The sequence below is a fragment of the Cygnus atratus genome, chromosome 3 (assembly GCF_013377495.2).
Source record: "Cygnus atratus isolate AKBS03 ecotype Queensland, Australia chromosome 3, CAtr_DNAZoo_HiC_assembly, whole genome shotgun sequence".
Lineage (NCBI taxonomy): Eukaryota > Metazoa > Chordata > Aves > Anseriformes > Anatidae > Cygnus > Cygnus atratus.
The window spans coordinates 31,940,272-31,962,297 of NC_066364.1; the positions used below are offsets into that span (position 1 = coordinate 31,940,272).

Below are 22,026 nucleotides of genomic sequence, written 5' to 3' on the forward strand. Positions count from 1 at the left end.
GTATGAAGAAAGTGCTCAAGTGTATCATAGGATATCCCAAGTTGGAAGGGACCCACAAGGATCATCGAGTCCAACTGCTGGCTCCACATAGGTCTATCCCAAAATTCAGACCATGTGTCTGAGAGAATAGTCCAAACACTTCAACTCTGACAGGTTCGGTGCCATAACTACATCCCTGGGGAGCCCGTTCCAGTGCACGACCACCCTCTTGGTGAAGAACCTCTTCCTGATATCCAGCCTGAACCTCCTGTCACAGCTTGACACCATTCCCTCGAGTCAAGCTGCGTGACTGAACGGAATCAAGCTCCGTGAAGTGCAGGATCCCAAGGAGGGGCTGGTGGAAGGTTATGGGACCAGGTGCGGGCTGGGGGTTACAGGACCACAGCCGGGGCTGGGGCAGCACGGCCACCATCGTGCCCACAGCTCCCTCAGGCCACCCGCGGGACTCCCTCAGCGTTCATGGGCCGCCCGGCTCCCAGGGGTGCTCCCAGCCCCCGGCGGGCACCCGCACACCCCGCGGGCGCTGCCTCGAGGGGCACCCGGGGAGCCGGGAGGCGCGGCCGAGAGGCTCCGTCGGCCCCGTTCCCTGTCACGGGCTCCGCCTCAGCGGCCCCAAATCCCCCCCTTCCCTCCTCCCGGCGCCAGGCTCGCAGCCGCCGAGCGTTTCGGCGGCAGCACCCGCCCTCCGCCCCCGGGCACCCTCCGCCCCGCGGCGCCCCCCGCCCCGCACGGCCCCCGCCGGGAGGGCTGGGCTGGGCTGCGGGCGGCGGCCCCCGAGCTGCCCGGATCCGCGGAGACAAAAGGGAGGGAGCGAGCAGCAGCGGGAGCCGGGCTGGGGGGGATGCGAGCAACCATGAAAGGCTGGGTCTCCGCCTCCTCCTCCGCTGCTGCCAGAGAGCTGCCGGCTGCTGCCGCCGCTGCTGCTGCTCGGAGGACTACACTGTGAAGGGGGCGGAGGAGAGGCTGGCTGGGTTTGCCGGGCGAAGGTAGAAGGTGTAAAGGGAGAGGCGAGGAGGAAAATGTCTTCTTCGGTGGGGCCCCGCGGCCCTCGCCCACCCACGGTGCCCCCCCCGATGCAGGAGCTGCCCGACCTCAGCCACCTGACGGAGGAGGAGAGGAACATTATTATGGCCGTGATGGACCGGCAGAAAGAAGAGGAAGAGAAAGAAGAGGCCATGCTCAAGTAAGCAGACGCCAGTCATTCATTCACCCAGCCGCTCATTCATGCAGCCGATCGCCGCCGGGCGGCAGCGGGCGCCGCCACCGCGGGGGCCACCCGGTGCCCGGGGGGTGGCTTCGCCCTGCTCGGGGGACTGCCCCCTGGGGACCCCTCTCCGCGGAGCCCCGGTGCCGCCCGCCCCATCAGCTCCCCTCGCCCCTCTGTCCTCTCCCGGCGGGGGCAGCCCGGCGCCGCGGGACGGAGCGGGACGGCGGCCCTCCCCGCCCCCAGGGGGCGGGCGGAAAGCCCGACACGGGGGCGAGGGGCGAGGTGGGATCCCTTTGGGGTCCCCGCAACCCCGCCTCTTCCAGGAGGGGCTGCTGGGTGGGGTTTCCCTGCTCACCGGAGGAGCCGCCGTGCTGCCCCCGCCTGGATCGGCCTCGGATGGCTCCTGAGGCGGGGGGGTGAGGCGCCTGCCCCACCGGCCCCAAATGGCCGCCCCGGGTGGCCCCAAATGGCCGCTCCGCCGGGCAGCGCCGCGCCCCGCTCCGCCGCCCGCCCGCTCCCGGCGAGGCAGCTCGCTGTGGGGGACGGCGAGGAGTCTGTAATTAGGGAACGGCCGTAATTAGCCACACGGAGGCCACACGTAATGAGCCGTCGCCGAGGGGCAGGGTGCGTGCTGGCGGGACGGAGGGGAGCTGGGTGTCGGTGGGTGCCATGTTTGGCTTCGGGTGCCCACCGCCCCATCCCTGCCGAGCAACGCGTGTGGTCGCATCTTGTAGCCTCCTCCATCCATGTACCAAATCTCCTGCCGTGAGCGAGGGGAATAAACGGATTGAAGCTGTGGCCTGAGGGGGGAGAGGCAGGGTTCCTCCCCTCCTGACTTCCCCTCGGGCCTGTTCGCTTCGTGAGGGGAACGGGAGGGTGGGTGACTGGAATATGCGCAGAGCTCCTGTGTGACCCAGGCCCTCCCTGCCACGGGAGGTGTAGCCTTACCTCACCGCCCGCTAATTGCATGTACGCCTCTGGAAGGGATGCTCGGAAGGTGTGACATAATCTGGGTGTTTCTTTTGGCAGCATCGGAAATACCCGCTCAAACGGTGTGGGTTCCAGCTCTTCTCCGTGGCTGCCTCGAGCCGATGGAAATGCCAAATCCCCGCAGGCTCCTAACTTGTGCCCCGCACACCGCGCGTGACGAAGCGGGGACGGCTGTTCATTATGTCGCCGCCTCTGCCCTTTCTCATCAGTGCCGGGCTCTGAATTTTTGCAGGGCTGGTACGGCGAATACTGAGGCCCAGCTGCTAGCATTACCTCTTGCCTAGGAGAGGGTCTGAAGGCTGGGATTGTGGTGTTCGGGTCTCAGTCCCAGACGAAGAGCTGCTCCTTACGCTTGGGGTGTGGTTTGTCTTTGAGCTGGGGTGGTAGGAAGGATGTTTTGTGCAGATGCATTGTATCAGTCAATGTGGGGAAACGTGAGTGAAGGATTCCTCTTTAGATTCTATTTATCAGAAGAAAATTAAATAGCCAAGTAGTTCCAAGGCTTTAAGCTACATTTATCCTTCTTCTGTTCCTTGTCCTCCAGCACAGCTACCTCCCTATAAATATTTAGCTTTTATACTGTGAAGAAGATTACCGGTCCTGTGATGATGCTGTAGAGCAATACTATAAATCTCGCAGTCAGTGCAAGAATGAACTTTTGTCGGTAGAGATGGTAATTTCTCAGCCCTATTCTTGTTAACATGGGGTAGAGGATGAATTTTCTTCCTTTTTTTTTTTCTTTGTTAGTTCTGCTTTTCTTTCATATTGGCATTTCTAAATTCTGGACTGATACATGATTTTTTACGATTTTGAGAATCTTCATGAGATTTTACGATTATGAGAATCTTCAGCAGTTTCACTAGGTGAATTTGGGAAACTTTAAATATAATTGTTAGAAGAGGTAAAAAATTACACTATGAATTCAGCTTGAAGTTACTTGATAGTATCTTCAAAGGTTTGTGATACTTAAAAGCTTATTTCTTACAACAGTTGCTTTTAATTTGTGACAATAACTGTCTAGGCCTGAGAAACTGATTTTAAATACATCTCTTTTTCTTTAAATAAAGAGCCAGAAATTAATAGAAAGCACATTGGGAAACTTGTAAACCTATATACTCACTTTAGTGATATAGTTGGCTTACAAAAATTAGGTCACAGCACACAGTTGTCGTATGGATTCTGATTTGAACGTTACAGAGAACCACTAAATTTTGAGATCATTTACCTTTTCTGTATGCTGAGCACTTAATTTTGTTCTGGGACAAGAGTTGGACACTCTTTCTAGAGAGTAACCCCTGTAGACTGGGTTTTGAGACAAGAATTTACTCCCACAATTTCGTAGAGGCTTGTTACAGATATACAGTGACGCTGTACAGATGACACAGCTATATTATAAAAGTCATACATCATCGCTATCCTGTCCTATTATCTTCAGTAAAAGTTGTTCTAATTTTCTGAATGTCTCAGGAAAGCAGCCACCAGTTTTCATGTAAAACCACCTGGCAGAGAAATGTTTCCTTCTGTAACACCCACATACAGATCTGGAACATCCCCTGGAAGTGAAGCTGATCTGCGTTGCAAACTAGGCTGCATACAGTCCTGGGCTGAGCAGAGGTCTGGTTCACGCTGTCTCATGAATCACGAGGGCTAAAAAGGGTGCAGCATTTCTTGCCTGTTCTGGATGTCCTGATAGCAATACAAGTTTCTAAACAAGGTTTGTAATTTTCCTTTCCAGCTTTCCTCACAGCAGAAACTGTAAGGAAGAATTACTGGTCAGACTACTGTATTCCTCAAATGATGGTCATCACCCTGTGGGTCCAAGGGAAATTGAGGTGTTTCTTTGAGTAGATTCTATGGATTTCAGAAGTGAAGGAGATTAGGGTTGTCAATAAAGAGGCCGTGTCCCTCTCCTCCTCCAGGTCTGTCCCTCTCTTCCTGAGCTCTGTTTCTGACTGAGCTAAAAGCCTTCTTGTAAAACCTTGCTGCCAGTTCCTGCTGACATCAGCACGTACTGCAGCGTGCCAACCTGCTAGCAGGGCGATGGGCAATGCCATGATTTCTGGGCTTGCTCTGGAATGTGGTAACATTCTTCAGTCCTGTGATCTGCGAATACCATGGAGCAACATGTTTGAGGAGTTGGGGCTTTTGTGAAAGTTCCCCCTTTTGCTTTTTTTATGAATCACTGCACCTTGGCATGAAGAACACTTTACTGATAATAATCAATTGCCTTTGAAATTGTAACTTCAATTTCTTTACATGTGAAGGCAAGTTCTGCGTTTTTGTACCATGTCACTAGGTGCTCCTGAGGGCATATTCATGCTGTCATGCAATGGAGTGCAGTCCCAGCTTGGTGTATAGCACTGGAGGATGAAATCCACATGGTCACTTTGATGGTGACCTGGCACTAAGAAGAAATGGAGGCACCTTGAGTGCGGTCCACAGATCTTTCTGTAATGCTGTACCTGAGAAGCTGGATGTCCTGTTTGTCCTGGGCATGTGCAGGCACAGGGGTGCCTTAACTGCTGTCAAGATGTTTGCTGTTTGTCCTATCCCTAAACCTGTTTGAGAGTCAAAAACTATGTTGTCATGTGCCTAAGTCCTCTGAAAGAGCCGAACGTGAACTCAGCTCAAAAACAATGTCACAGCAGTGGCCACTCCTAACATGCAGGTGGCAGGCAGTGCTACTGCTTCTGGCTGCCTTAGGTGAAATAGCCTAGTGGTTAGGAGGAGGTGGTTGCCTGAGCCCAACGCACTTGTCCATCTGAAGAAATTGTGTCCTAGAGAACTGCTGTTATGTTACAATGTAGTATTTTGGCTCCCTGTACAGAGGAGAGTGAAAAGTTTATGGGCCCAGGAGCCTAACTCGATAATGAGCTCAACAGAAAGCACTCTCTTTGCAGAGAAACTCCCTTGCTCTCATGTTGCATGCATCTGGATACCCAGGGCTGTTAATGTAGCCTTTCTTAGGAGAGTGAGAAAAGTTGGAAGTACTGAATGCCGGAGGACAAGGAGGGAAGTCCTCCTCCCTTCAGCTTCACATTGGTTTTGCCAGGTTTTGTGTGTGTCTCTGATGATTGTAGCCTCTAGCAACTCTCAGCTGGAGCTTCACCTTTCAGCCCCAGGCTTCCACTGCTCCTGTATGTATAACAGTTTGTGAAGGACAGTGGTAGGACTTGAATAAACTATGGCCTCCTCTGCAGACTAATTTATGTTGGAGGCATGTTTTACGTGGTAGGTAGCACTGGAGCTGAAAGAAGAGGTTCATGTTGAGTGGCTGCTTTGTCTAGCCTGAGATGCAGATGTTGAGCAATGGGTGACTCTGATAAGACGAACTAATTGTGGGGCTGAATGAGAAGGAAAGTTTTCAGGGAGGTGAGAAACAAACTGTTATTTGCAAAAAATTAAGAAGAAAAACAAAACACCGTGCCTCTTTGAGGAAAAATGGTTTAAAAGTTTCAAGTGTACATTCAAATGCTAGACAGCCTGAGACAACCGTGTTGTTTGTGGGTATGAGGTACCTCCAAGTGAAACAACCCCAACTAATACACAGCAAATGTCAGTCACAGGCAAATCACAGAACTACATATACTTAGGTGGGTGTTCTTAAGCTGAAGTTTGCTTATGTACGCTTGCGTGCCTTATCTCAGAGGGTTAGTTGCGTACTGTGCACTAAGCATGGCAGATGTCAACACGAAGAGTTGAGTTCCAGTTCTGTCCTGTTGGGGACTCTCGGAGTCCAAAAGGGTCTTACGCTGGGATGGCCAGAGTACTTTTCTCCTCTCCCTGTGGAAAAGTAGCTTATCAAATGGGGAATGGCTATAACTCTGCTTTAGATGAATTTCATCAAGCCAACTTTGAAAGAAGCTTCCTAATTGCAACGACAGTCATTTCCCAAAGCAACTGTAAGTGGGGACAAAAGCTCTTGCTACTCCTATAATGGGATTTGAGAAGAATGGGAAAAAGATTGTTCTTCAAGATATTGGCAATAATTGGAAACTTAACTCAGACATGTAGGAGTTCCCTTGTACTGTTGTAACTCTAGTTGAGTAGCTCTAGTAGAGAAGCTACCAGATACTCAAAGGCTTCCTAGATCTTGAGAAGGTTATTTCAAGAACTGTCATGGGCGTAACAGTTAATAATTAGGGAGAAGGTTATCCTAACAGCCTATTTGGGCCATCTGGTGTGGTGTGCAAACTTGATTTTAGTAGAATTCAGCTTTCTAGAATCAGTAGGGATACTGGAGTCATTCACTTCTCAGGGCTGCCAAATCCTGAAGTCAGTTGCCTTTGGTTGGAGTCTCTGCTTATGATCAGGGGATCTTGGGGGATCTGCAGCCCGTGGGGGGACCTGTGTTAGAGTAATTCTTGAAGAGCTGCTGCCTGTGGGCAGCCCCTGCAGGCTCGCTTCGGGAAGGACGGCATCCTGTGGGAGGGACCCCACGTGGAGCAGGGGCAGAGAGTGACCGTGAAGGAGCAGCAGAGACTAAGTGTTAGGGACTGACTGCAGCCCCCATTCCCTGTTCCCCTGCACTGCTCAGGGGGAGGAGGTGGAAGAGGGTGGATGGGGGGAAGGTGGTTTTGGCTTACTTTTAATTTCTCACTGTTCTAGTTTGCTAGTGATAGGCAATAAATTATATAAATCTCCCTATGCTGAGTCTGTTTTGCCTGTGACGATAATTGTTGAGTGATCTCCCTGTCCTTATCTCAACCCATGAGCCCTTTCCACTGTATTTTCTTCCCTGTTCCTCTGAGGAGGGGGAGTGGGAGAGGGGTTGTGGTGGCGTTCAGCTGCCCAGCAGGGTAAAACCACCACACTGCATAACTGAAGCTTAACAGATTGGCCGGGAGGCTTGTGCTCTTAACCAGTTTCCTGGAGACAGTTTGTTTCCGTCTCCATTTCTCACCCTTGGACCACACCTAACATTGGCAGAAAACATTGAATACTGCTTGGAGCACAGTGGCAGATGCTGCCACCCTTATTTTATATTATACTTACAGGCCAAACAAGAATCTAAGTTTCCAAGACATTCTTAGCCTGGCTGCTGTAAACTTGTTGGTGCTGATTCCCCTTCCATAAACACTGGGGAAAGGAGAAGTAGGATCATTCTTCATCCCTTCTGTTGAAACTGGGCCACTTTGCACAAATAAAAGCAAGAGTCATAGGGCCATCATGAGGAAGTCTGTCTTTATACTATCTTTAGGATAAAGATTTTAAAGTCTATCTTTAATCCCACTGGGAAGACAAAAGAAGAATCGAGAGTTCTGGGAACTGCTTGTGCATTTGGCAGTAAGGAATTAAAGGATAAAATAGATAAACAATTCCAAAACTGCCTCCTCTGTTCGTACTTTTTCCATGGTCCCATGAATCTTGCTTTCCTTTTATCATCAAAGGAGACAGAACTGCAGTGAGCTCAGGACTGCAGGGAGGGTATTTGTGGCTTTCAGGGAATTACATAGGACTGAGAACATTTTTTAAAGCAGGAGGGTGGACTGGGTACTACATGCAGTGAAAATGTATGTACAACATGTTTATGTGGTAAGGTACTTGGGAGTCAATCGTTGACTGTTTGCTGAGGGGAGCATCTCACCACCAAGGGAGGAGGAGGAGGAGACTGTCAGCAGACGAGCAGAGTTGTAGGACCTTCCTTAAAAGCCACGAAAGAAGGGGAGGTAATAGGGGATGACTGCCAGCGATAAACATCTCTGCTATGGTCTAGGAATGGGCTTCAGATCTCTACATGCTGAAATTTGGGAATGCCTGGAGTGCAAACTTTTATTCAGAGCACTTTTATATACCCCAATTTTAGCAGGTTTATTGAAATTCATGGGACTTTATTTCTTTGCGTGTGTCTTTTCACATGATTTTCCATGAGAAGCCTCCTAAGCTTCATGCCTGGCTTTGTCATGTAGGAAGTAACGTAAGTAAAGTAACTAATACTTTCTGACTTAGAAGTCCATGAATCTGTGAAATCATGGGCATTATCTGTGCCCTGCGGAAGGATGAAGACAAAGACTGGATGAAATTACACGACTGCTGGGCAGGAACTTCTCCAAGTACAGGGTTGTTATAAATCCAGATCTGAGAAGTAATTATGTAGAAGATACCCCTTACCTAGGAGGGGAGGGAACCCTTCTGCTGGTTGTTTCCCTGTACAACAGCAATGTTCTGAGGGGGAGAACAACCTTAAGACACACTTGAGATTCTTGGTCTTATCAATGCCCTTTTATTTCTGAGGAATCATGTGAAGAATTTTTGGGTACAGGAAAACAAGTAACAAAGATGTAGCATGTTGTCTTCATCAGGCAGTTACTGAGCATTTTAAGACTTGAAGTTAATGCCTTAAGAAAAGGCTATTTAAGAAATACTGGCTTAATGTTTGCTGTACTTGTATTCAGGTTTCAACTCAACTTCAACTCTGCTTGAAGTTGAAGCTGACAAATAAAATTAAAATTTTATTTTTGGTTGCCAACAGATAGAGCCAGTTAGAATTTCTACTCTGTTAGCTTCTCCCTTACTCTGCCCGCTGGTGCTTGCTGCATTGGTTGTCTCCCCCTGTGTCTGCCAGTTTTAATTTCCAGTCAGATTTGGCCTCTTCATCATCCAGGGAACTACAGTGCTGCCATGCAGTTAGGTTTTGGGAGAAAAAAGAAAACAAAACTTGAGTACCTACAACTTGATTCTAATTTCCAGTGGTGATAAAACCTGCATGGAAACCTTACGTAATCAATTACAAACTCAGGGTGGTTTAGATATATTTCTTTTAATACTTGCATACAATTTACAGTTTCTGTCGTGATTTATCACCTAACCAGGATGGTGTGATTTATCGCAGTCAGATCCATATATTGGATCTGTAAGAATGTAGATAGCTTATCAGATCTCTGTGTTTGTTAAGAGTTACAATTGTTTATCCCCTTTTACAAACTTTACAGATATGATAAAATATTATGCAATGTTTGTGGTGCCTAGTTTTGGACTCTAGGCAGTAAATATTATTCAGAGTTATTTCTAGTTTTCACAACAAACAATAGAAAAGAATACCGCTATCAGTTTGCTTTCGTAATTATTTAGGTAAGACAATTTGCACAAGGCAATGGGATAGCATTATAATTCTTTGTACTTACAACTGAAGTAATCATCCTCAACGTTTGATTGCATATCAGATACTTAGGTCCAGAGAGAGTTTTAAACAAGATAGCCATGTTCCAAATATACTTTCTGGCACTATTATAGAGGCAAGAAAAGCTATTTGCAATTTTCAGAATAATGACACGCAAAAAACCATTCATACACTCGCCACTTCAGAGACGTGAAGAGACATGGCACAATAAATAGCTGTATCCAGTCAGTTCTAGATTGAATTAGAACATCTGTTTTGGCACTCGTTTCTGAGTTTATTCACATAAGGTGTCTTACTATTTTCAGCATCAGGACTTTGTGCACTGTGCTTATGGTAAGATGGTAAGCATTGTTAATCCTGATGAAAACTGGAGTTTGTGGGATTTTTTTTTTCAGATATCTGTAATAAAAATGGATAGTGTTTGAAATATTCCAATTTTTTTGGTAAGTCTTTCCCATATTAAGCCCTCTTGGCATCACTGAATGGATGAACCTAGCACATAGAGCTATACTTTTTAATGAAGACCTTGTGGATCTAGCAAAGTGACTGTTTTGAATCTTGAGGATCTGTGGTGTAACCAAAGAATAGTTTCTTCTGTATTTTGGTCTTTAGATAAAGACCGGTTTGTAGTTACAATGGTGGTTTAAATGCCTTGTATCAAAATACAGATACTTACTTTAAGCTTCTTAATTGAGAGCTATTTTTTAAATCTTCATTAGGTGAAGTTTATTAGGACATTCCTTATGAATGCAACACAGCCCAAGCACGCTATTTTGGTGCTAGTACTATTATATTGCAGAGAAAGTCTACTATTATACCAAGAAATAGAGTTCTCTCTTTATTCTGAGAATTTCTGATGGAAGTCTTCACGTACTTGGATGATCTAAGCATGAAGTGTCTTCTAAAATGTTTATCTTGGTTACCAATACTGCATACTCTGAACTGACGAAACAAAGAAATTCTGTACCTATGAGTCTGTCTACTTCTTACTCTAGCAGGTCTAATAAAAGATACTACATCTTCTTACAAACCTAGTTTGGTCTACCAGGATAGCAAACATGACAAATTTCATAGCTAGTGCCTTTTATGTACATTTTTGTAAAATACATATTCATTCTCAGGTCATTGAATATACTATGAAGGCTTCAAAATAGTGATTTTGAGTTAGGATTTTGCAATATTTATATTGGTACTTAGTTCTTGTTCCAGACATTTAGCAAAACTACAGTCCTATACAATACAAGCAACCTGAAAATTTAACTATGCGCTATTTGCATCAGGATGTATTAATCATGTGGAAGTATTCTGCAGATCAAATGCTTAGTAATAGGACTTTTGAGAGAAATGACAATGAAGCAGTTTATGTAACAAAAGGTCATTTTTGAGCTGGATGATTGGATACGTTTAGTTGTCTTTCTAGCAATGATTTGTTAGTATAACTTTTTTTTTAATGGATTCCACTGGTCTTAGAAAAAGCATCAAGACCTAAGGAAAGCCAGACAGAATAGCTGGCTTAGCTTTCTAATCTGTTTTTTTCATACAATTTCTTTAGCACTTGCATGTACTAAGAAAGCAGAGTCATTTTTCATTTATATTCATTATTCTCTCGGTTTTTAATTAGCTTTTCATGTGAAGTTACTTTCAAAATAAAGCCATAGCACTTTTGCATATTTGCTGTATTTAGAGTCATTTTGACATTTGATATCAGGAAGCTAAATTTTGTACTGATTAAATGAAATCGCACAGATATAGATGAAAACAATGCGGAAGCTTGAGCTGTGAAAGGATGTGAACAGTCTGCGATTATTTTAGCTAATGTAGGTGATTAGACCATTTGGTACTGTTATTTATTGCAAAAATGCTGACTTTGCATGAAAACCCTAAGCTATATTGTTAAACCTTCTGCCACACAGCAATGTGTTTTTTAGCTGTAGATGCCGAGCAGCCAGGCAGGTGGTTGATAAAGTGCCGAGTGCAGGAGGCTAGGCAGTTGGAAGAAAGGACAGAATTTATGAGAACTCTAGATCATCCTAGTTTAGCTCTATTGATTTTGGCCCTGGATGCCACCTGCAAAGTATCAGGGTAATGGGTTTGCGTTTTATGGATGAGAATTACAAGAGACTTTATATGTGTATGTGCGCTTGTGCCTAAGAATATGGAACCAGGCCGCACGGAAATATGTACAAGCTGTTTTATAGGCTTTAATTGCAACATTATGTTGCTTAGTGTTGCTTGATATATGCAGAGTGCATTGGTGAAATTTGATCGGGAGCTGAAAATGGGGAGCAATTCTGCCTGCGGTCCTATTACGGTGACAGGTGACGCAGTTAAGCAAGTTGCTGCCATGGGCCAGCAAACAGTTGTATTGGTGGGGTCCTGTGCCTGGGCTGAGCCTGATTAACTTCCACGAGTGTCTGCCTCGGAACGAGTGCCACCGAAAGCACATCTGTTAGCTGGAGTAAGACTCAAGTGGTGTTTAGTCTTTTAGATGGGATACTGCCCTGCAAGTCTTTCGTTTTGTAGAAGGAAGCACATTTTTCTCGAATGCATTCAGTAACTGTTTCATTATTCTCCAAACTTTAGGTAAAAAGTAAAATTCAGAAAAGTGAAACTAAGGCGTAGCTACCCACGTTTCTGGGAGAAAAAAAATCTATCGCTGTACCAAAGCGTATTTCTGTTTCTTTAAATTACTTTTTATTTTGTTTACCCCTAATTTCCTTCAATCTTAATCGTATATTTTATTTTTCTTTGTTTTCTCCAAAAAGTTGTTTTTCAGTGTACTCATAGAAAGGAACTGCGTCCCCTCAGAGGTGGAGATTGTGGAGTTATATGAATTGATTCTGATGGCGTATATGTAAAAAGCGTGTAAATTCCTTTGAGATTAAATGCAGGGTGCATTTTTCTTATATTTTAGAGCAAAATTAGAATTGATTTTTTAATGCGAAATCTATTCTAAGAATATAGAGCCTCACTAACATATTACGATTCTTCTATTTTGTGTTTTTAGATGATTTGATATTGATTGTAGCTTTAAATTTAAAAGCTCTCACATTTATAAGGAAAACCTTCGTGTAATTTAATTAGTAAATTTTTGGTAAGACTGCATTATCTTAAAGCGAAATACCCTCCCTTTAAAAAGTCTCTCGCGACCAATTGTATAACTCACTGTAAAATACGTTTCACTGAACTTTTTGGACTGGAGTGACCAGTTCAATGAATCAGCAGTGAATTTACAGGTCTGGTCGCCTCTAACATCCCTCTTCTGGTGGTGGTGTTTCAAGTTCTAATCTTGTCCCTGTCTGAGCAGATTTCAGTGGTCCATGTGGAAAAGGAGCCGGGAAGTTCTAGTTACATGCCAGGTGACACAGTGCTCCTCCTTTCATCCGGCCATAGTGGTGTGAGTCTTCCTTTTCTGGTATTTATCCAATATGGGATTGAAAATAAATAAGCTGAGGTTTCCTTGAGGTAAACTAGAATTAGTGAAAATGAGGGAAAACTCTTGAGGAGAACAGCAACAATTATAGAGCTCTATTACTGAGGAGCTTCGTCCTCTTATTTTTCAAAGGGTTTGCAATTTGGCAATAGTTCCAGCTCTCTACTTCTGGAACTGATGGTCAGATATATTTTTTGTCTGCATTTAAATGTTTGCCTTATTTCTGTCAATTCAAGACCTTGTCAGTGTAATACATAGCTTCTGTCACCTTCGGGTGGATTACTGCAATATATTGTACGTGGGATTACCCTTGAAGACAACCCTGTTAATCTCGTATTGTGCTTTTTTATTTTTCCCTCTGCTTGCTATTGCACGTATTTCAGGTTAAAGCAGAGCTTGCCTTCCAGCCTGCTGGTAGAAGAGTGGAGGTCAACTGAGACTGCACAAGTAGAGAAGACAGGGAACTTCCACGTACGAGTTTCGTGGAGGGCCTCTAAATTTGAGAACTTCTTATGGTAGTCAAAAAGGTGATGAACTTCCTCTGAGGGCAACTCTCTTGTTACGTGAAAGTTGCAGAGGTGGATAGGATCTAATCTTCCTGGCGATTTACTTAAGTGTTAAATGCCAGGTGTTAAATTTGAAGACAGGCCCTTGCATGTCTGGCATTCATAAATAAACCAAGGAATCAATAAGTAACTTCTGCAACTGCCACCCTTTTGACTCACTTGTCAGAGGCCAAAAACTGAATGAACAAGAAAACTGAAAGGGTTTTCTCTGAAAGAAAAGGGAAAGTAGTGTTTCTTCCAGGTTAAAACTGAGGCCGCTGAGAGTACAGGAGTATGGGAAAGCTTCTTTTTTTCCCCTGTATTACCTTGGCTGGTCTAAATCTAGCAGTTCGAAGGCTTTTATTTTTAATACTGTGGGACTGAGGGTATGTCTATGATGACTGGTGGACTGATGGCAGCAAGGAAGCCGTGCTTGTGCTCTCTTTGACCTACAGAGCACAGGTTGCAGCGGAGTGAGGGGTGAGAGGAGGGAGCTGGATCGGACCAACGTGCTGCGATGCCTGGTTTCCCTGCCTCGTGGCAACTGCAGACAGCATTGCCTCTGCTTGTGGGGGAACAGGAGGAACCAGAGATGTAGAGGGAGCCTTTCTGTGGTGGTTTCTCTCCCAGGATGGGGTGTAAGTGTCTGAATATAGGTGTCTGCTTCCATCCATGAAGTCCAGTGGTACCCTTCCTACTTGAGCTGGGCCCCTCTCGCCCAGGAGAGGAGTCGCCTGTCAGTCCTGTGTTGTGCCTGCACAGGCCCATGTGGACACCTGGGGTACCACATGGTGTTTCAGAAGGTTTTGCTTAGGCCTTTGCATCCCACTTTTGGTTCCCAGCTCTACTGAGGGCAAGGAGAAGGCTGTGAGAGAAGGCTGGGAAGCTGGTTGCTTCTTTAAACGCGGAGAGGTCAGGAGCAGGCTCTGATTTCGGGAGCTGACTGATGGTAACCTCCCTCAGGCACATCATGGGTAGGTGCTTCCTCATCTGGAAGCTGCCCTGGGATCATCCTGGTTTCGTTGCCGGACACAGCAACTATGAAAGCTTCAGCTCATTTGACCGACCTAATTGTGTTTCAGACCTGTATGACAGCCTGCCACTTTCTCCAGATCCCTTCTGTTGGATTTTTGGGGTCTCTCTTTCCTTTGGGGAACTGTCGTTTCTCATACAACGTATTATGGCTATTTGAGATACAAGCATGTTTCCCTCTACCTGAGGGAACTAGTACCTAGTCAATGTGAATTATCACTGAACTGGCCTTGGTGAAACTGAGATACTTTGATAAAATCCTTATTTTATTTTATTTTTAGTTCTGAGTCTCATGATAGCTAAGGTGTTTCAAGTGTCCTCACGAAGTAACCACCAGATTAATGAATGATGCTGCAAAATGGTTGGCGTTTTGCGTTGGGCTGGCAGGGCTGCTCGCTGGAAGAACTGTGGTTGCTTAGCTGCCACGGGAGAGGAGAAATGAAGAGAGGAGAACATGGGAGCGCAGACTGCGGCCTTGTGAGGGACAGCAGGAACGGGGAAACTGCAAGCGAGTGAGTGGGAAACCAGAAGAAAATGCACGTCACTTAAGGCACGGAAGATTGAACTCGGAGGACGTGTAGGCAGGTCTGCAGAGATCAAACAGAGGAAGAACGTATGACGTGAGAGAGATAGGAGGGGAAGGCTGGAATTAGCTGGGATGGGAGCCTGGAAGTGGGCTGTGAGTGATGCAGCTGCCTATTTGTCTAGCACAGAACGAGCATAAAATAGCACTTCTGCACCCTGGTAATGAAAAGTGATGGATCCTTTGGTAACGGACCTGGGACTTGTGTATTTATGTGTCCCTTTCACTTTGAATTTGAACTTTAGATGGTTAAGCACACAAATCAGGAGGAGGTGAACGTTTATTTTCAGTCTGAAAGCAAATGAATTAAAAGGCAAGTAGAAAATAAAAAGGTTGAGAAATGCTCAGTGTGTGAGCCAGTCTCATGGCTGTGAAGGGAGGGGTCTGAGCCACTTGGTGCCGAAGCTCAGGGTCTGGCAGTGCCACTTCCTCGGCTTTCTGCTGGCTTAAGTGTCACAGGGAGGGCATCCCAAAACACAGGGGTGCTTGACCAGGAAAGGGCTGGACATCTCAGTGCATTGGAATTGAACATTCCCAGAAACGCAGCATTTTATAGTATTGCTGGGCTATTTTTGGGCTGCCCCTAGCTTCTTGTTGGAATGCAGGTCCATGTAAGAGATGGGGTCTGGTGTGACAAGGAGGAGGGTGGGTAGGTCTCCTCCTTAAGTTAGTAGCAGAGCCAAGCCATGTTCCCAAACCCGACAGTAGTAATCCAGATTACCACTTTTCAAAACAATTTGCCTTGTTAATTCAGTCTCGGAATCTTTGGGCCCTTTTGATTTTGGATTTTTGGAATTTGCTTTAATCTTGTCGCTTCTAAGAAGACGGTTGCTTCTGTTAGGAAAGGGTCCCTTCTGTCACAGGAGCTGTATGGGAGAGGGTTGTGGTAAGGCTCCACACCAGGAGTTTGCCTTCTTACCAGCGTAAACAGACAAAAGGGAGATGAGGTATAACTAACACGAATGGATCAGCTATAAGGCAGCACTAAATACTATGTTAGTCTCAAGGTTTACAGGCAGGGTGCCATGTCCCCTGTGTCTGTCCAGCCTTGTCATCTCCAGCCTGACATATTGGAGGTTCAGTGCATGTACAGATTAATCTGTGCAGGCTCAGTGCCTGAGGGAATGGTGTGTGTTTGTGTGCTTTTGTTTTTAATTAAAGGTGGCATCCCTGCTTTTCGGGTGGGTGAAGAATTGAGTTAGGAGGGATCAGCTAAATGGAAAGAAAAAAGGAACAAAGGATGCTGAAGTTTGAGGAGAGGGTACAAAAGATTAAGCAGGTGAGGAAGAAGAACAACGGGGACAAAAAGATCACAGCGCAGCAGAGAGTTTAATGAAAACTGTAGAGAGCGCTCTGAATATCTAAGGGTCCCTGCTTTGCTGAATAAGCAGCTGCATTTGGCCAGGAGTTTTCTCTGGTACTGTTCTGTAGTTATTGCCCAGTACCACACTGTGCTGGGCAGGGCTAACTATTCAGTCCCCAACCCATGCATGGAGATCTCCTTGGAATGTGTGTATTATATAGTACTATGTGCTCCTCTGTGGGTCTGTATGCAGTAGTAATAACAACTGTCTCATGTTAGTTGTTTTGTAATAGCTCTTGTAAATTCTCTGTGGCACCAGTAACGGCTGAAGCACAAAGAGGTAAGGAGACAGGCACAGACCTCTCTGCAGAGGAGCCTGAAGTAGAATTGAAACCTCCTGAATCCTGCTTCAGCTGCTCAGGACACGAAAGTATCCAGGAGGGCTTGTCTGAAGCACAGGTGAGACGAGAAGCCACCTCTCTTAGCAGTTATTTAGTAGTGATAGAAGTGGATTTGGGACTGAGAAACGTTACTCATCAGCAATAGTTGTTTGCCGATAAAACTGGTAGGTTTGTAAGGCCTCATTCTTTCAATGCTGTGGAGTGAGAAAGCAAATTGGACAGCATTAGAAACCTTTGGCTGCTCCAGTATTTTAATATGAGTCACATGGGTGCACTATCTCATGGATCGCAGAGCGTCACTTGGGATGAGCATACATGATGGCAGGTAGCCTCATTTTGCTCCCTGTGCTCTTTTGTATCTGGGGCCTGCTTGACTACTTCTAGAACTGATCCTGCCACCTGGAATATCAGGCTGTTCCTCTGCATTTTCCGCAATGCCACAGTGGAAACAGAGGGGAGAGAGGAAATGGTGTCTAAACCCTATTGATGTAGGCTATAAGTCTCTGCCTTGATCCTGCACTGCCTCATGCTACGTACTCTGAAACAGCTGGGAAGAGGAAGAGGACACAGAGGAGGACACATTTGCAGCGGGATTCTTTATTACCCTTTTTCTCAATGTAGAAGAACCTGTTTGCCTTTAGTATAAAACTTAGTTTTACTGAGACCTGGAGACTCAGTAGTAGTGGTTAACACAGAACTAAACCTTGACTCTCCTGGGCTGCTCTAGCTGTTTCTTTTCTAGATGTTGTAGAAAGTACAAGTTATCCAAACCACGAAGAGAAACAGATAATCAGTAGTGTCTTCCTGCATCTTGGCAGCCAAAAGATAGATATGAAAGAGGCAAAAAAGTTGATTGATGCTAAATTTGGGAGGGGTTGCAATCTTGCACTAGACTTAGCAAATGTAATTGTTCTGAGACCGCTGTTGACCACAAGCGTGCACAGTGTGACATTCACTAGACAAAAAAAAGGGGGGCGGGGAGCAAAACAAAACTAAAAGTGGGAGAGAATGAGATGCAAGTAACTTGACCTGATAGGGAAAAAGGTTGAGAGACCTGGGATATCTTGGGGGTTGTACTAAAGAAGGAGGTTTTCCCAGCAGAGCACTGCAGTTGGTCCTTTTCTCGTCCATCTGATTTCTGGAGAGCTGGTTCAGATGGGTATTTCAGATCTGAGATATGTTGTAGTCCAGGACTGACAGTTCTGTATTTCCTCCCTGACTTATAGAGTCAGCACCGAGACGATCAAAATTGTGACATCAGCCACTTGGTTTATCAGTGACACCTTGCATCTGTGCCAAGGTGCATCTGCTAGCTTTGAAATTTGCAGTTTCAAGGAGTCAAGGTGACTGCCTCTCACAGATGCCTATCAGAAGATGCAGTGCTTCTAGCTTCAGCCTGAACCAGCCACATCATGGTCCTCTGAGGTGCCTGTCGTTGATACGGTGTGATCGATATCACAAGAGATGCTGTGATGGGTATCACAATCGCAGCTCCTAGGTCCTAGTGGTCATCCTTCACAAGAGCAAGGTGATGAATTCTGCTGTTCTTCTGGAAACATTTATTTTCAGTTAATATAAAGTACCTGAAAGGTACCAGCCTGTGATACTGAGTTGTCTAATCACAGCTCATGTGCAGTACCCAGAGCTTGTGCTGGGGTCAGGCAGTTCTGGAGGCATCACTCCAAGATGAGTAAGGATTCATTTACCAGATTTTTGGTGCTTTTGATTGGACTTCGAGGGTAGGAGTTTGCCAGAAGTGCTAACTGTGATGGAAGCTTACTAATTCAGCTGCTTATTTGCCAAAAATTACAGTCAGAGCATCTAATTGTTTTATTATTTATTTTTTCAAAGATGCACTGAGCTGCCACAATACTTTATGTAAATGTAGCTGTTAGACTTGTGACATTCTGTGACAAGTGTCTGCAGCAATTATCAGTCATTGTCATCCAGAAAATTTGTCATTGTTCTGTTAGTGCTACTCTGAGATTCATATTTTGTGCTTTCACTTTAAGAAAGAATCAGTCTGGATGTTAAGTTATTGGACAGAGACTTGAGATCCAATTAACCTTCGTGTGCCACCACTCCAGACAACTTTGAATCTGCCTATGCCTCAGTTCTGTATGTGTTAACTTGAGATGATACTTTTGTCTCCCTTTCCTTAGGTTGTTTTGTTTCAGTGACACTCCTTTCCTATGTGCTCGGATAGTCTCCACGCTTTGCTCCAGTGAATTTGTGATCTCTGCGGAGGTCTCAGGGTGTGGTGCCGCAAGACAAAGCGATAACAGTAACTCCAAATAACCAGCATTATGCTACCTGTTTGGGGAGAGGATCTGTTTTCATTGACATCTGGCTCTGACTTTGTTCTGTCTATCAAAATTTAAGCAGTGTCTAGGGTTCTGCTGCAAGGGTGGCTGCCTGCTGGGTAGCTGAGCCTCATCCTTCGTTCAAGGTGATAATTTCCTAAGGATCAGATATGCATGCAAATCATTCTGGCAAAAGAAGATACAGATCTATTGGATAGGATACACAGTGCAGGGAATAACTATTTGATGATGGTACTTTAATAGCAAGTTAAACACTTTGTGCTTGCTAAAAGGGTTCATGGTTGTTGCTCTTAAACTTGGAAATTTCATGTTGTTAATTCAGTTGGGTAGTGCATCTTCTACATCATTTACCAAAACATCGTTGAGAATCCACTTGAGTCGCCCCACTTAATTTTTCTGTCCAAAGTTGGCCGTGCAGATAGGTGACGTATCCAAATGCTGACTAATTGAGCAGCACTTTGGCAAGACCACATCCAGATTGTTGCAGTCTCCAGGTTTTAATAGCGAAACACAGAGCCCATTGTTTGGATTTGAAGTGTGTGCTCCCTGCATGTTGCAAAGTTATTTGTGACTTCGTACAGCTTTGAAACACTTAACGATCAGCATTTCTTCATGTGTTGAAATTTCATGCTTTGGTGTTTGATGACAGCAAACATTGTTCACCGCATGAACAGGGAGCGTGGTTAACAAAGCTGTATTTGCATAATAATGCACTCCATGAGATGATGGGAGTGAACAGAATGTTCAAACATCACCTGGTCTTTTTTCATTACAAGAGATGGAGGCAAACAGTGACCTAAGATGAGAGCTGTTAACCCATGTATTAATCTTTGGCCATGTTTGCAATGGTTTAAAAGGCAGACTTGGACTATTGCTCTGAAGGTAAGTTTTTACTTTGTACATAATTATGCAAGCTTTGTGCTGTACACTAAAATATTTATTTTCCTCTAAGTCATATTTATAATGTCACTCAAGACCCAGTTGTTGAGCAAAACTGGAAATACTCGCTGATTGTTTTGAATGGAAATCCCTCTTGCACTGGTTGAATGATGATGAGTTTGGCTTTTGGGGGCTCGGAAGAACATGGCAGGAAAACTGTTCTCCAGGCTGCTCTAAGTGCCCGTTCTCTCCTAAACGTGTGGACTGCTAAGCTCAGTGGAAAACAGATGAAAAAACCTGCGGCCAGGAAAACGTGTTTGTGACCTTAAAGGGCAAATGCAAATAATACTGAAATTGAATTTGCCGACACAGGGCATAGCAGTCCATCCTAGCAATGCATAGTATAGATCTTCCAATACAGGAGTCCATCATTCTAGTCTCCTTTCCAAAATACTCTCTAAGCACATTTTTTATGTATTCTGGACGTCATTTGATTTTTAAAGTATTTAAAAAAATGTTGAAGGGAGTATTACAAACCCTTTTCATCAGATATTTGTTTATATAAACAAACATAATCAATATACAGAAGAGAGATGATTTTAATTTTTTTTAGCCAGTATAGGATCTGCAGATAACACCGAGAATAAATGTGTCTCTGACTTTAACAAAAGAGATTTAAAAAATCCTATTTACATCTTCTGTTAACTTTCTCTATTGTTTTAGTTCATTGGAAACTTGAAACCAAGGCCACGCTCCTTCATGAGGCATTTAATAAGAAAATCTTTCTTGTCTGCTTATAAAGGAAATCTAAAATAGTTCTTCAAAGGGTTCTTCGGATTTTTTAATATTCTGTTTCTGAGGACCTTACTTCTTAATGTAAAACTGTATTTAAATCATATTCTTGCTAATGTAGAATTCAAATTATATTGGAATGAGAAGTTTCGGTACTTTCTAGACCTTATTTGGCCCTTAATTAGACACCATAAACCGTGGTTTAGTGTGTAATAAAGCACAAATAAAAGAACTCCAAAATACAATTTTCTTTCCTAGTACACCAGAGCCAGTTTTCTGTGCCCTGAAGTACAGGATGCTACTGGAAAATTTAATGGCTGTTTTAGAGGCCACAGATCCTAAGGAGTAATTTGCTTTCAGTATTTAAAAAGAGGCTCCTACAAAACCTCTGTATTCTTAGCCAGTGATAATCTTAATATACCAGGGGCAGATAGCAAGGGATTTTCTTCATTTATTTTCCTGTTTAACCCGAGAGGGGAGGGCATGCTGCTGATTAACAAATATGCATTAAGTTACACTTTGCTGAGCGTGTGTGTGTTTACACTGATGGTATTTTGACAGCAATGGCAGTTTGTGACAAATTGTTTCATTTTGAAGGTAAAAAGCTTGCGTTCCTCAGAGCTCCTGTAATGAGCCCCAGAACCGTGCCAGCTTTTGGAAGGGGTTATTCAGCGACATCCAGCAAAATTAATGCTCAGAAGAACAGAAAAATGCGTGAAAGAGTAATTGAACAGTTCCTTAGGCTAAATATTTCAGCCGTGAGAAAAATACCAGTTTGTGCATCTGGAAATACACTTTTACAGGACCCAGTGAGTTCTCATTGCCCTCATCCTCCATTCCTGATTTATGCCACTCACACTTTCCTTTTTCCTCTTGTCTTACACTGCAATGAAAATGAAATACTGGGTATATGCTGATGGCTTATTAAGTGCAGAGACTTCGGTAGAAATGAAATATCTGAAACATTAGATAACGCTAGAATTTTATTTTATTTATTTTAAAGCACAGCGTGGTGTTGGAGCAGAGCCTTGTGATTGGAATTATTGATCTCTTAGTCTTGAATGGTGTATGGTGGTGGTGTATGTTATGTAAGTGTGTTTAGAGGTAAAAGTTTGTCTTTTTAAATACGCTCTGCAGCAGCTAATGTGGGGTTTCCCACAGTGAGTAAAACAGCATAGGTGGGTGGTTGGTGTCTTGGAAACTTGTACTAGGAGCAGGAAAATTGGATTTTGTAATCTCCTCGTCACTTGTTCCATTACTGTTTGCATACATTTTTACAAGGATAAGAGGCAGAGAGAAGACTGGTTGATGTGGTACTGAGGGGATGGAGGATGTCATGGAAATGGAGCTCTTTGGGCCTTTTAATAGTTCCTGTCCAGATTTTTTTCTTACGTTGGTCTATTTTAAGTTGAAGATT

The 22,026-nt window shown here is 44.6% G+C and overlaps 1 protein-coding gene across 1 annotated transcript in view; it reads left to right on the forward strand.

Annotated features, from left to right (window-relative positions):
• Positions 1–796: 796 nt before the first annotated feature.
• The window catches only part of RIMS1 (regulating synaptic membrane exocytosis 1), a 316,580-nt gene continuing 295,350 nt past the window's right edge, over positions 797–22,026 (forward strand). The window contains exon 1 of the mRNA XM_050709776.1: positions 797–1,183. Coding sequence (XP_050565733.1) covers positions 1,020–1,183 — 164 coding nt within the window. The 5' untranslated portion in view covers positions 797–1,019. The remainder of the gene's footprint in view (positions 1,184–22,026) is intronic.